The sequence below is a fragment of the Lytechinus variegatus genome, chromosome 1, assembly GCF_018143015.1.
Source record: "Lytechinus variegatus isolate NC3 chromosome 1, Lvar_3.0, whole genome shotgun sequence".
In the NCBI taxonomy this organism is placed as follows: domain Eukaryota; kingdom Metazoa; phylum Echinodermata; class Echinoidea; order Temnopleuroida; family Toxopneustidae; genus Lytechinus; species Lytechinus variegatus.
Window position 1 is genome coordinate 94692137 of NC_054740.1, and position 15005 is coordinate 94707141.

A 15005-nucleotide genomic window follows, 5' to 3' on the forward strand; every position below is an offset into this window, starting at 1 on the left:
AGAAATAGATGTGCATGAAAAAGAAACCTCTCTTTTCCTTCCTTTCTTTCTTTCTTTTTTCATCATTAAGTAATCATGGATTGGTCCCCCGTTGCCGCCAATTTCTGTTTATGTTAAAATGGTCTTGTACTGTCATCAACTAATTTTATTTCGAATTTCCCCAAAATTTTAGTTCCATGATTACAAGACTCAAAGTAATGCCTCATATTATAGTGACTGCAAATTATTATTTGAAGCCCATACACTGACTACATTGCACCAAATCCAAATTTGAGTAACATTTTATTAATTGAATATGATATCTGATGTTTGACACACCTTTATTTACAAAAGGGGGAAATGAAAATAAATAAAATAAACCTTGACACAATGTTTCGATAAAATGTGTTTTGTAAAAATAAAAAGGGGGTTGTTCAATTTACCCTATCGCTACAATTTATTCAGATGTGTCAATATTCAGATAAATTAGGTGAACTAGAGAATTACACTGGAATTGTTACCAGAGAAAATTTAAATCTAGGTTTTTATTTTTCAAGGTTCCAGATGGGATAATTTCACAAAATGAAAATCTGTAATATTATCCATTTTAGTGCAATTATAAATACTATATCGTATTATATTCCAAAGTATAGCTCTTTATTCTGTGTGACTTTTCCATTGAATGTGCAATTAAAATGTATCTTTATTTTAATTGTGGCTTTCGTGTGTTGTTTTATGTGCGAAGGACAAGAAATTATGATAGAGGATGTGACAGCATAGGTGGAGAGGAAGAAAGAAAGAGAGAGAGGGGGGCGAGGGAGAGGGGAAGAAAGAGGAGGGGTGAGATATGGAGAGAGAGGGGGTGAAAGAAGAGGGGAGATAGATCGATAGATAGATAGACAGACAGACAGATAGATTGATAGATAGATAGATAAAGAGAGAGGGGGAGAAAAAAAGAAAGCAAAATAGGAGAAGAGAAAAAAACATATGATGCAAAGAAAGAGTTATTAAAGTAATTACTGAACTTCATTAAAAATAGGATACTTCATCTAATTTCACCTGAACAAAAGCAAAACCTGAGAAGATATTCTCATAGAAATTTGCAAAATGTTAGATTTTTAATATGCCAATTGTTAAATGCAAGCTTATTCAACAAAGACTGTAGCTTGGTATTAATATTGCTAAAGCATTAAGCAACAATACATATTACACATAAATGACTGGCATTCTGTCAATCCCTCCCTATATTAGAAACATGTAGTTACTAAACATAGTAGTCACAATGCAATAATCATAAAAGAAAGGCATGATTATAAAAGAGACCAATAGATACTGAATAAGATTACATGATTACACATAGAACATGTACAGTTAATCAGACAAAACATATATCAATTCAAGTGTATTTAAAAGCTGAATTAGTGCTTCAAAAGTTGCTTGTAAAATTCAAAATACAAAAAATACATCATAAAAACACTGCACATTGCTTATTTGCATTTCCCATTATATCACAGCATCCATAAATTACACTCTTGAATGATACTTAAATTGCTTTACTGAGATTATTGTACACAATGTACTGTATACAGTGATCATGAAAAGTAGGTGCATTTGATTTGTGCATACATATCCATCATAGAGGATAATTAAGATACATACATGTATAGACTATTCATCGTTAAGCAAAGCTTCCCTAAAGATTATTTAATTCAAGGAATGAATTGATATCAATGTGCCCCATACACTACCCTTGGGTGGAGAGTGGCAAATTTAGATATGTGATTTAAATAAATGAAATGAAACAGGCTAGAATAGAATAAATGAATAAAATTAGATGAAATATAATACATTTACATGCTTACAGTGAAACTTTGCTAGTAATGTACTGTTATAAATCAATTGAAATACCTGTACATATGCCTATAACTAGAACAGCCTGTCTGTCGGCAAACACATGTGGAAAGAAAAGTGAATAGGATCGCTAATATACAAAGCAATATCACTTCATTAACCATAAGAGACTGGGCCATTTTGATGCCTAAGAAGATGGGGGCTGAATAAATCTCGGCTGTTGATTGCAACAAAAATTGGCATCCACATTAAATACCCATGACATAAGCTTCATAACAGTAAAAACAAATTCTGTGAAAATCAATTATTCTAATTTATGCATAAAATCACAAGTTTACTCTAATTAACTAAATAATGCCCCTAAAATGCTCATTTTTGGTTCACAGACTCTTTATAGGATTCTGATCAAATGAACTTTAAAAAAATCAATATCACATTTATTTTCTATTTTTTTCCCATTTTTTCTGAATTTCTTATGTATTTCTATGTTTTTCAACTTTTTGTTTTTTATTGTTTTCTCAATGGACATTGGCCGGGACTTTATTTTGACTACAAACAAGATGAAAGCAAATGATAATAATTAGTAAAAAAGAAAATAATGATACGTAACTAAATTTTGGCTAAAAACACTACTTGCATTGGATTTGTATACGAATTCATGTTTTTGAGCAATTTTAGGTCTGCATGTAACTACTTATCATTTCAGAACCAATTTTGGTCTAAAAAGTTGCAAGAGACTTGAAAGTAAAGTCAGTGAACAATGCGGGGAAAAAATATTGCGCGGCAGATTCATCGTGAAAAATGTTGAGGTGGGCTGAATCAGCCCCCTCACCCAGTCTTATTAGGGTTAAGAATGTTATTATTGTACAATAAACACATTTGAAATACTAGAAAAATATCCACAATCCACATAGCAAAAAGGTTTAATCAGTCAATTCCAAATATAATGTTTAAGCTACCAGCTCACTTTCATTGTTCTCATATTTTTCAGAAACTCCTATTCTAGAGCTTTCCAAATAAAGATCTATATGTTAACCAAAACAAAGTTTGTTGGGATCTACTTGAATATAAAACACAAATATTGATTGCATCTACAGTGCGTATCAAAAAAAAGTTTACACTTTGAAAAAGCCCTGGGAATTAAAAAATATACAACATGTGGGTAATTTTTTCACATACACTCTTTGGTTTGGGTCTCATCTATCTGATGAAAGTAAAAGTTTTGACAGAATGTTACACTTGAGTGAGCACTGTCCGTTTTTGTAAAGCTCGCAGAAATCTGTTTGCGCAGAAATGCTTGTTTTCACGCTGTGTCAAGGGGAAAGGGCGAAATCAATCTTACCCTGCACAACGTTTCTCATACATTTCCCTTGCAATTTTAGTCAACTAAAATTAAACAGATACATTCAAGCATTTTGTAGCAATTTTGCCACCCAAATTGAAATTTCAACATGTAGTAAGCACAGCCTTCACCCTTTTTGTGCCAGCTGGATCTGGGGACATAACTGATTCTGAACAAAAGTTTATTTCAGATATCTCCAGCATTTTGCACTAAGTTTTTATCTTTTAAAGTGGGTTTACACTCAATTTTTCATTTAATACTTGTTCCTCCACACTTTTTCCAAGCTTGAAAATGATTAACAAAATAAAAATCAAGCCTAAGCCATTTCATGTAAATGAGAGCTCAGTGTAAAGCAAATATCGTAACGACGGCCTCGGTGTGTGGGGAGTGGGTGGGGCTCAATGCACTCTTCGAAGTGTTTCGGGTAAGGAAACAAGTTTAAAAGGGTAAAAGATATCTTCAAATCAATTTTACAACTAAATTCCATGTGTTCTCCATGATTATGGTCTACTTTTATTCGCATAACTATTTCAAAGTTCTGCGCAAATCATTTTTCACTAACTTTTCAAAAGTGGTGCTCACTCAAGCGGAAATATTTTTTGACAATTATATCGTCATTTGCTTAAATGGATCTGTACCAATGATAAAATGTGGAAAAATCTTCAGAATATGACAAATGTATGATTTTACAGCATTTTTTCTAAGTGTAAACTTTTTTTTGATACGCACTGTATATACATCTACAGAATCAAATAAGTCTCCATTAAATCTCTGAAGTAGGATTTTAGATTTCTGTGGTTTCAAATCTCAAGCAGTTGGGCGACAGGAAAACACAGTTCTCATTGGTTACAGCTACATGTTGGTTTAGTTTGATTAGGAATATCAAAACAAAAGAAGGGAAGACTATGATTCACTGAATTATTATCATCACATTACCCTTGAACACCTCCATTTCTCATAACTCATTTTATATGAGGCTGTCAAATTGGATTGTTTCTAATAAACTACTAAATCACAAAAAGAGGGGGAAATGAAATGCAATTTTACTTGATAGGTCATGCATTAAAATATCATGGTACTGCAATCTTTATTGCCATGCCTCTATTGCTTATATCTCCAATAAAAAAATCTTTTTATTTTTCTAGCTGAGAATATTTTAAATTGCATCATAATGAATCTAACTAGGGAATTCACAAGATTCTATAAAGATGAGAACAAATTGTTGTTGTTCTTAAGTGGTACATCAGATAACATTTACCCAGGGTGCTACATAACTTTTTAGAAGCACTTGCCCAGTCAGGCAAGTAAATTTTTAAATAGTTGGAATATACTTGCCCAAAAATCTATCATTGCAAAAAAAAAGTTTTACCTCTTCAAACGAAAATTTTGCGGTTTTATAAGCCATTGACCTTTTTCTCTCTTTTGACATGAACTGATCTACTTTGTTATTGCATTTCTTTTTCCAAAGTGATTTTATCTTGCCTGCCATGACCAAAATTAGGGACAATATCAACCATAATGTTGGTCATTCTACTGTGAGAATTTTGCTTGCCCAATTCAGGCAAGTAGTTTTGGTCTTTACTTCAAAACACTTGCCCGACTCTAAGTTTTACCAGTACTTGCCCCGGGCAATCCAGCGACTGTTTATGCAGCACCCTGATTTACCATATATTATGTATTTCACTATTTACAAAACACACACCATCATACTAGGACAATAGGAACTATCAATATTGTCAAATAATATTAACACTGTACACACATCTTTACAAATACTTGATACAAAAATAAAAATCTATAGACATTATTCACATTATGTACAAAGCAAGGTGACTTGAGATTATAAAGAATGACATCGTGATTACTCTAAGAAAGTATCAAAGAAAACATAATTTGAATCAAATAAGGCAGTTTTAAGAACATTGAAGTCATAATTTCATTCAATAACCAAGGAATGTAGTGTGCACCCACTTTGTTTACATTCCATTTGGTCTCATCCCATATGGTCTTATCCTTGTTCATCTACAACCAAACTGTTCTAACCATTTGATCTAATTGTCATTTATACCATTTACCATTTTGTATAATATCCACCTGGTCTCACACTACTCAGTCAACAATATTTAGTTGACCTCATAATAAACCATATTTTCTTTAGAAAAAAGTGATAAAGTGTGGAAGCGCCGTGGTGTAGCGGTTCTGACTCTCGCATTGGAATCAGAGGGTCGTGTGTTCGAATCCCACCATGGCCTAGCGCCCTTTGGCAAAGGCGTCAATCCACACTTTGCCACTCTCACCCAGGTGCTTATTGGGTACCGGTAGGAAACAACCGTCATTGTGGTTGGTTTAGCAAGTTTGCGCCTAACAGGCTGCTTGAAATGCTATGAATCCAGTGACCGGGTAATAATAATTGTGAAGCGCTTTGAACAGTCGTAGATTGATAAAGCACTATATAAATGCCAATTATTATTATTATAAAGTTTATCAAGTGATGTTTGGACCGAATGGCAATTAGACCAGTTTGACATGAAATCAAGTGGGTTTAGCCATGATGACATTAGACAACCTGAGAATTAAGATCATCATATGGTGTTCAAAGAAACTTGCGATCAATTTGCAAGTCTATTTTGGTCCCTAAATCAATCATATGTCTTGCAATTAATTGCAAATTTGGGATTGACTGCTTATCTGCTCCTCGAAACAAGGAATGTAATCTCATTTGCTCGAGCTAAATTTGATCTTTCACTTGTAAAACTGCAATAGAATATTTGCAATTAATTGCAAATATTTTCTTGCAACACCCCCTAAGTGGATAATGATAAAGCCATCTATTAAGACATGAGTCAATCCTTTCACAAAAGAATGATTCCTGACAGCATCTACCCATGTACCTGATCTGACTCAATGATCTTTATGACAAAAATCAAATATTTGCCACTTGTTATTGTCAAAAACAGGGAAAAGGGAGACAGGTTGGGTCTTGAACTTTGATTGCAATTGCTCACTTCTAGAATTGCTGAATTCAGGTAAATCAAGGATAATTCACATTCTTTCAAAAAAAAGAAAACATAATCCTGGTTATTGCACTGTCTGATTTCTGCTTCAAACTTGAAGAATTTTCTTTTCTTACTTTCATTCAATGCAGGTAGTAAGATAATCGGAAAATAAAACTTCATTACAATTGTGAATTTACTTTATTATTTGCCACATATATACGTACGTTAATAATCTCAAAATGACAATTATCATTTCAAGTCTTGCAGTAAGTACTGCCATAAATTGAATTATGTTTCACAAAGAATACAAATAATAAATTGTTTGGGGAAAAAAAGTATGAACATAAGTACTGTTTCATTTCAAAAGCCAGTTCACATCACAATGAGATAACTACCATGAATATCTTGGTTCCAAATTGACCTTGAGCCCCAGTTGTCATGGTAATCCTATGCAGTTGGCCACAATAGATATGAGAACGAACATTTTGGAGGCGGATCTTAAGCCAGGTAAAAGACATCCCTATTCAAAAGAGTAAGAGTATTATGCACCTGTTCTTCAATTTATAATTAAGCAGCAGTACATCTTTATTACAGCACACAAACCTATCGGGGAGGGATGTTTATCATCAGCCTATACTCTCATCATCTGAATACTCAACTGTTTTCCATCCCTTCACTGCAAAATGAACTCCACCTGCAAAAGACAAACGTGAAAATTAACATAATGAATAATACATGATAATATCAATTTGACCTTAAAAATTACGAGTCTTTTTAGGAGTAATGTTGACAATTTATACTTGAGTGATATCTTTTCCAAAAAAATCAGTGATGCAGAAAGATTCAAATAGTGAAACACATGATCACCATTCCATTAAGAATGAGTGCATTCCATTAAGAATGAGTGCATTCCATTAAGAATGAGTGCATTCCATTAAGAATGAGTGCATTCCATTAAGAATGAGTGCATTCCATTAAGAATGAGTGCATTCCACTAAGAATGAGTGCATTCCATTAAGAATGAGTGCATTCCATTAAGAATGAGTGCATTCCATTAAGAATGAGTGCATTCCATTAAGAATGAGTGCATTCCATTAAGAATGAGTGCATTCCATTAAGAATGAGTGAACAGTGTCAACACTTTGAAACAAGTGCACTTAATAAGAAATATATTTAGGATAATCTACAACAAATCTTTCTGTAAAAACCAGTTTGTTTCAACGGCCATCATTCTTTAGGTAGACCTTTAATCCCCTATCATGCTAATATTCTTTGTTATTTCTTTTTATCTATTGAATATACATTTATGTTCAAGTTCCTTTTTATCTCTTCTTTCTTTGAAGAACTTTGCATATTTTTAGGAAAGGCACTTAAAGAAATAATCACATTCAGTATTTTTATTATAATAATAATAATGCTCAATTCTTGTATAGCGCATCACACATAGCATAGCATGTCCCTATGCGCTTAAAGAAGAAATAGTGAAAGGTATATAAGAATAAAGTAATCGAGATATTTAGATTGGACCATTAGTTCAAAGTTAGTTTTTTATGCATTGAAAAGATATGTTTTGAGGGATCTCCTGAATGTACATAAATCACTTTGATATCTCATTGAATTTGGTAAAGCATTCCAGAGGACAGCAGATAAGAGACAATGGCTAGAGCAGTGTAGTCATTTTACCTCAATAGTTTATTTTGAATTCAATGTATGTTTACTTACTGGGTGGATCTCTCTCTGTCCTATTTAGTGCATTGGTTGAACGGGATGGCTTTAGAACTGGAGCCGGTCTCACTGTTGCATCCAATCCGCCTATATGATTGGCTGTCATTTTAGAGGCATCGCCCCCAGCCATGGACTGGGCCCAATCTGGTCTACCATGGGATGATTCAGCAGAAATATTCTAAGTAAATGTAAATGTAAAAAATAAAATAGTAATAGTTTTATTGTCTGTATTGTAAATGGTACTAAGAGCTTGTACATATATGTTTCAATATAAAACATTAACTAAATGTCTGTTTGTCTTTCTTTCCAGCAGAGTTTGTCTTATGGAATGGAACTTCAATAACAATTGTGAAATAACTACGTAACTCTAATCATAACTTTGAAATAACTAACTTTGACCCCTTGGATATCAGCACATTATAAATATTTGGGAATGCTCCCAATTTTCACACATTTCTATTATACTGTGGAATGAGGAATGTAAGAATCATATATTCAATAACAATATCATGTTTGGTTCCCATCACAGTAGGAACTTTCCATTCAATAATTAAAAATCTGTATGATCATATAAGGAGCATACTTCACACTATTCAAACTGGAATAATTACAGACCCCCCTGCCCGTCCCCCCCCCAAAAAAAAACATTAGGTTTACTCCTCAAAATAATAATGGATATAATGCTACTTGTCCTTTTAAATGTTGAATGTCAGGACCAACTCCTGCTTAACATGGAAGAAAACCAAGAAATTGATGTTGTCAATGCATTTTTGTCAAATTTTTCTCTGATAGGAAAAACAAGATTATTCCTCTGTATTTTTCAGTAAATTTTAAAACTAAATTGTTCTCTAGCAAGCTATCATACTAATATAGTTCATGACTATGCAAACTGTAATTTTCTATAACAACGTGAAGTCCTATTTGTTTCAATGTGTTTCTAAATTACAGATTTGTCTATTTTTCTCTCAGTTTTCTTCCCTGTTTTCTTCATGAGCTATTTTGTCAAAGTGGAAATGGCACTATGAAATTATCATATATTATTATTATCATAATAATACTGGACATATTAAACACTTTGAGCATACTTACAGAAGCTGATCTTGCTCTTTTAAGCTTAGCATTAAACTGTGTTGATGGGAGTGTTTTTGATGCACTACTACTCTTGATGTGAGGGGAATTTCCCGTTTTGTCAGGGGTCATTGCACTTTGTGGTCTTCTCTTCCCACTGGCTTCAAGCTTTTCCATTCTCCTTTGCCTAGGAATGAAATAGTGGTTTTACAAGTGAGATTAAAGGTATAGTGTAAAACCTTATGGTCGATATCATAGCATTATTGTATTATAGAAATGATTTATATATTATATTTTGTAAATATGTCTATTGAACTATCATTGTAAATGTAAAAAGATTGAAAGAGAAAATAAATGAATTGAAGTGCACTGAAAACAAGTTCTTATTACTAGTATTTGATTACAATAAATAGAATTACATCATGATGTAGAAGTTTAAAACATTTAAGAACCTAATGCAGATGGATTTTATCACAATTTAAACATGGGTAATACAAAACTTTGAGGGATAGTGGCACAAAGGAGGGGATGAGGTAAACTCTATTTCAAATAACTATAGTATTGTCTCGATAGCATAGTCTAAGTAAAAAGAAAAGTAAAGATCTTTGCTTTTTTTTGTTTTGGCAAATTTACTCAACCAACTACCTTGCTTTCAACAATTCATCCTCATTATCCAAATAATTATTGCGATGTGTATCCGTGGCAACAGGGGCATTGGCCCTCCAAGGTTTATGCTGGAGTGGTTTTGGAGGTTTGCTCTTAGTGGACCATGCAGTCTTTCTTGGTGGGGTAACAGTCTTCTTGGGGTCATTCTCATTGTTACCTTGGCCATTTGTTGTAACCTGCTTCTGCTTTGGTGCATCCTACAAGAAATGAGAAAAACAAAATAACTCTTTACCCTGTCAATTTTGAAATTTAAAAACTGTTAGATTATGATCAAAGGTAGTGTAGCAATCATAAAATAATGGCGAAAGTTAATACCAGATCCTATGTAATATTAGAAAGCTGTGAAACTGGCAAATAAGATCATAAAAGAGACATGAAATAAGGTAGGGAGAGGGAAAAGGAAATGACAAAATGAAAGCAAGGGAGGGAAGTAAAACAGAAAGTGAAGAGAGGAACTCTGATAATTCTTTCTTCACAAATTATATCAGAGGAAATATAAGATAGGGAAGAGAGAGAGAGAGAGAGAGGGTGGAAAAGGACAAGCCAAATTAAAAGTAAATGAACTAAGGACAGTCAGATGGAATAAAACTGAAACATTGTACATATTCAACAATAATTATTATTATTATTATTTTCAAGAAAATCAAGATAAACAACATTCAATCTAATCCCTCAAAATGAGTTTACCATTTAGAGCCTAAAACAGATCATATGCTTCTCACCTTTGGAGGAAGATAGTGTAAGCTACGAACATTCTCCAGATAGTGTCGCTTCCAGACTCCTGTCTCGTACACGCTAGGAGTGAATGTCAGATACCAGCCAAGCTTGAGTGCCTTAGGCATCCATAGTTGATCCAACTCAGTCAGGTAGCGCCAGTACCAACAAACCTGGTTTTAGAATATCACAATTCATTATTACCGGTAATCATATCTGTATATTCTAATAAACTTCAAAATGTGATATATATTTGACTCAATTATTTGATACTTCTTTCTCAAAGATAATCTCAGCATTATATTTTGATTCCACAGAATATGATTTTAAGAAAAGTAAGGAAGTAGTGCAAATATTTAGAAACTGAAACAATGTAAGCAAATAGAGATAATTTACCTTCATAATAAAGTAAAATATTATCTTCCTGCATGTCTGCAAACCAATATTAATAGAATAAGCGCATAGTTAGATCATATCAAGATCAAAATCCACAATCAAATCCACTAAAAATGGAAATCACTTTAGGAATCAAGTGAAGTATGAATTGTCAAATATTTCCAGTTAGTAATAAGTACCAGGGTAAAAGCAAAATGTTTTAAAATGTTTGAAGTTTCTCTTGTTTGTTGTGGGTACCATGTCACAAAGGACATCATGATTGCCAGGTTGTCATTCTCAGACAATATCAGTCAAATCCATGATTAACGATGATAACAAGTTCAATGTCTTTGACTCACTTGAGCAGTTCTACAGAGACTCCTAGGATCCAGGAACGAGAAGATGTAAAGACTGAGTGCTCTAGGTAATACCCTTGTGAAGTCCACACGTTCAACTGGCAGCTGCACCTTGACCAATGACTTGGTGTATTGGAGCTGGGACATTGTACAACGGTCCACGATGTCTGCTATCACATTTCTCTTCTGTGCATCTGTCCATTTGTCAAACTGAAACAAAATAAGAATTGAAGGAACTGAATGAGAGATCTACATATCAGCATCGTGGTGCCTTGATGCTCAGCCTTAGCCTTCATGCGCCATACTAAAAGACCTACATGTCTTGTTCCATGCCTCAGTCTCAGACTTTGATGCCTTTGCACTTTAATAGTATTTCCAAGGCATATATTTCTACTAATCAAATCACTGGGAATGGTAAAAATATTACTATAATAATAAGCATCACAATCATGATATGGCATTACTGACTATTAAGCTTTTTATACTATTACACAGAGAATTAACTTTGGATAAAAGTAGCGGAACTATTAACAGAGTGCAATCACTGTTTAAGTCATTACCATTATACTACTCATATGTAACACTAATGATAATGAGAAGAATTTAACAGTTACGATGATGAGTATTGACTCTCAATGACAGAGGAATAATCATCATGATTATCATGGTGTTCATTGAAATAAGCATATAAACTTTTGAAGATAAAAAATTTCACTCAGTCATTACAATCCCTCATACAATAGTGCTGCGTCACTGTTATGCCTAGAGTATGTAAATTCAAGAAGCTATGTACCGGGGTAATCATATTTGTTTTAATAACTATTTTTAACACTCACACACAGTAGCACAACAATAAACAGTCAGAAAAAGAGTAAAAACAAGAATAAAATAAAAATGAAAGTTTGGGTTCCTTACCCATTTTTGGATGACTTCCCGCCTTTCTTCGAATACCTGTTGGCAAAAACATGTTAAAGGAATTAAATTACTTGTTTACAATCATAAAGAACCCCCCCCCCAAAAAAAGAACATCATTTGAATACATGTACATGTAAATAGAGAAAATTCATACAGGCATAATCCTAAAAATTTCATCAAAATCAATAGTAAAATAAGAGAGTTATGACTTTTTACATTATAATGAAAAACAGATCATTAATGTAAATGAACCGAACTAGGTATTTGTGTTACAAAATTGATATAATTAAGAATTGTTTTAGAGTGTGTGCTCCCGGGGGCCACTTCCATTCACGAGTGGATACCATGCGCGACCAAGGGGTCTCGAAAAGCACCCTAAACACGTAATTTCTATATTCTGAAAATCAACCCTTAACAAGTATTGCGTGTGAAACCCTACCCTTATCAAGTATTGGAAACAAAACGATACTCTTGGCAAATATTGTTGTTGTTGTTCGTTTAGGGCCTGTTTCACGCCCTAGTAGTCTCCTCGGTAGACACTTGGTGTTAGGAACTCAAAGGTAGAAAAAACTGCTAGGTAATTGTTTTGTTGGCGAGTTAGGTGGCTAGATGTTAGCGCTTGTGGATGAGACAAATGCTACCACCGATGCTCTAATAGTAGATTAGATCAGGCAAATATTCCCTGAAATGAACCCCTAAACAAGTACAGGAATGTTTTATTGTTACGGGTCTTTCGGTCGTCGGCTTTACCTTATTTGGTTTAGTACGACCCCACCTTCTACACCTCGAGCAAATCGGACTCTAAACACGAAGTGTTGGGGCAAAATGACATCCTTTATAAAACATTTTAATTTTGTTTTATCATCCCCGCAAATTCAACCCTAAACACGTTATTTCCTTAACGAAATAGATACCCTTTTTTCATTATCTTTGTGCTTTTGACACCCTTATCACGATACGTACCTAACGTGCCCTATCGTGAAAAAGACATCCTTTTTACGTGTTTTTTGGTCTCGCATGGTATCCACTCGTCAATGTAAGTGGCCCCCCCGGGTGTGTGCTCCACTATAAGTTGCCTCTATACTCTAGAGACTCAACACAGACAGGGTGATATCAGGCTGCAAGTGAAAATGAAATCTTTCTTATTTTACACATTATTTTTATGAATCTTTCATCATTGACATTGTGCTCATTTGATTTATCTATTTAGAAGTCAAGATCCATTAAAATCAAGACAACTTTTTGCTGGAATGGGCATCCTCTCTGTTTTAGACTTAAAGGGGAAGTTGACCCTGACAATATGTTGGTTTTAATAAAAGCAGAAAAAAATAGAGTTAAATATTGCCAAATTTTAAATGAAAACCCATTAAAAAATCAGAGAGTAATGGATTTTAAAAGTTTTTTAATATTTGGCATGATAATATGCGAGCAGCGCTAATGCAATATAAATTTCCTAGATCCAATTTTTTTATGGTAACATGATGAAAAAAAAATGCATCTTTTTCCTCACACGTATTATTCACAGCCAATTTCAAAACATCGCATGCGATCGGTCGGAGTTCAAACCAATCGCATGCGATGTTTTGAAATCGGCCGTAAATAATACATACATGTGAGGAAAAAGATGCTGGCCTAAAACCACCAATTTTGAGGATAACCGGAGGATGGACACAGAGTGAAATACGGTGAAGAGCATATGCATAACCTTGTTCATTGAATGAGTGGTGAATTTATTTTATTTTCTTGTTATATTTTTTTCTACAATTTTAACATTTCCATCCCACCTTTGTCACTCGGAATATCTGATCGAGTTCACCGTCCCGACGTTCGGGTAGGTGGAGCGTAGTGTAGCGGTAGTGAATTGGAGTGGAGCTTGCACGAACTTCGCCCATGGTAGGATGGGGGGTCGGGTGTCCGGACACTATATTTTTGAAGCCTTCTTTTTTTGTCTTTGGATTACACACTAGTAAAAATGTGAATTCAATGGAAGTAATCATCTTAGGCCCTAATTCTTATATTTTGTTCTCTATAATACTTCCTAACATTTTGTACTAAAAATTGATGAAACTTCGCTTGCAAATTTTTCCAAATGACTTTCTAAAATTGATCGTCCGGACACACAACCTGTCCGGACACACGTCAAAGTGATCGAACGACCAAGCTCTGCTTACGCACCCTACTATAATTATCAATAGATGGGACTAGGCCTAGGCCCTAGCTAGGGTTACGGCCTTCTAATTATAGGCCTATATCGGTACATAATTAAGCTCACCTTGTCTTTGGTAGGTGCATGGTTCATAGGAGTCCATGAACTGAATTTTATTCTCGTATCTAAGTTCTTCTTTTTATTCTCTATCCGCTTCTGTTCACCTGACCAAGCCATGGTGCAAAAATATTATAGATCTAGTTAAAAATTAGGGTCCATTCTACCGTTTCCAACGAACGCCGTATCTCACACTGAAGATGCTGAATATTTTATTTTTATTTCTTTCTATGGTGGTGTTCAGGCAAAGATGTTCAACCACAGTACCCCCCCCCCTCCAATCCCGGGGGACAAAACGAGGATCATTCAGCAAATTCAGAGTAGAGAGAGAAACATAACATCTGAAAGCTGAGAAGTGACAAAAATATTAGACAGCAAAGGAAATTAAGTTGAAGACAAAAAATAATATACAGTATCTCTCGATCTCTGTTTTGAGTTTGACCGTCGATCTGCTCTTCGGATATCATAATGAAATCGCGGTCAATAGCATGTAGGCCCTAGATGATCTGCACTAGGATGAAATCTAGTTCATTAACCTAGTTAGCGTGCGAAGAATACAATCGATGGGCCACGATGAATTTTATATATAAAATGAATTATTCATCTTCAGGGTGGAATTGTTGGTCCAGCTATAGGCTGGAGATATTTATATTCAAATAGAGTAAAATTCACAAGGCAAAAATTTGATCAAAATCAGATAACAAATAACGAAGTTATAACAATTGAATTTTAAATATTTGTATTATTCCAGTGAA

The 15005-nt window shown here is 34.1% G+C and overlaps 1 protein-coding gene across 1 annotated transcript; it reads right to left on the reverse strand.

Annotated features, from left to right (window-relative positions):
• Positions 1-5576: 5576 nt before the first annotated feature.
• LOC121429271 (F-box only protein 16-like) lies at positions 5577-14454 on the reverse strand. Its single transcript, XM_041626261.1, has 8 exons — positions 14260-14454; positions 11988-12023; positions 11076-11282; positions 10350-10514; positions 9607-9824; positions 8983-9148; positions 7891-8071; positions 5577-6862 (listed from the first exon to the last, which is right to left on the reverse strand). The coding sequence occupies exons 1-8, from the start codon at positions 14368-14370 to the stop codon at positions 6795-6797; spliced, it is 1152 nt and encodes a 383-aa protein (XP_041482195.1). The 5' UTR covers positions 14371-14454; the 3' UTR covers positions 5577-6794.
• Between the last annotated feature and the right edge of the window lie 551 nt (positions 14455-15005).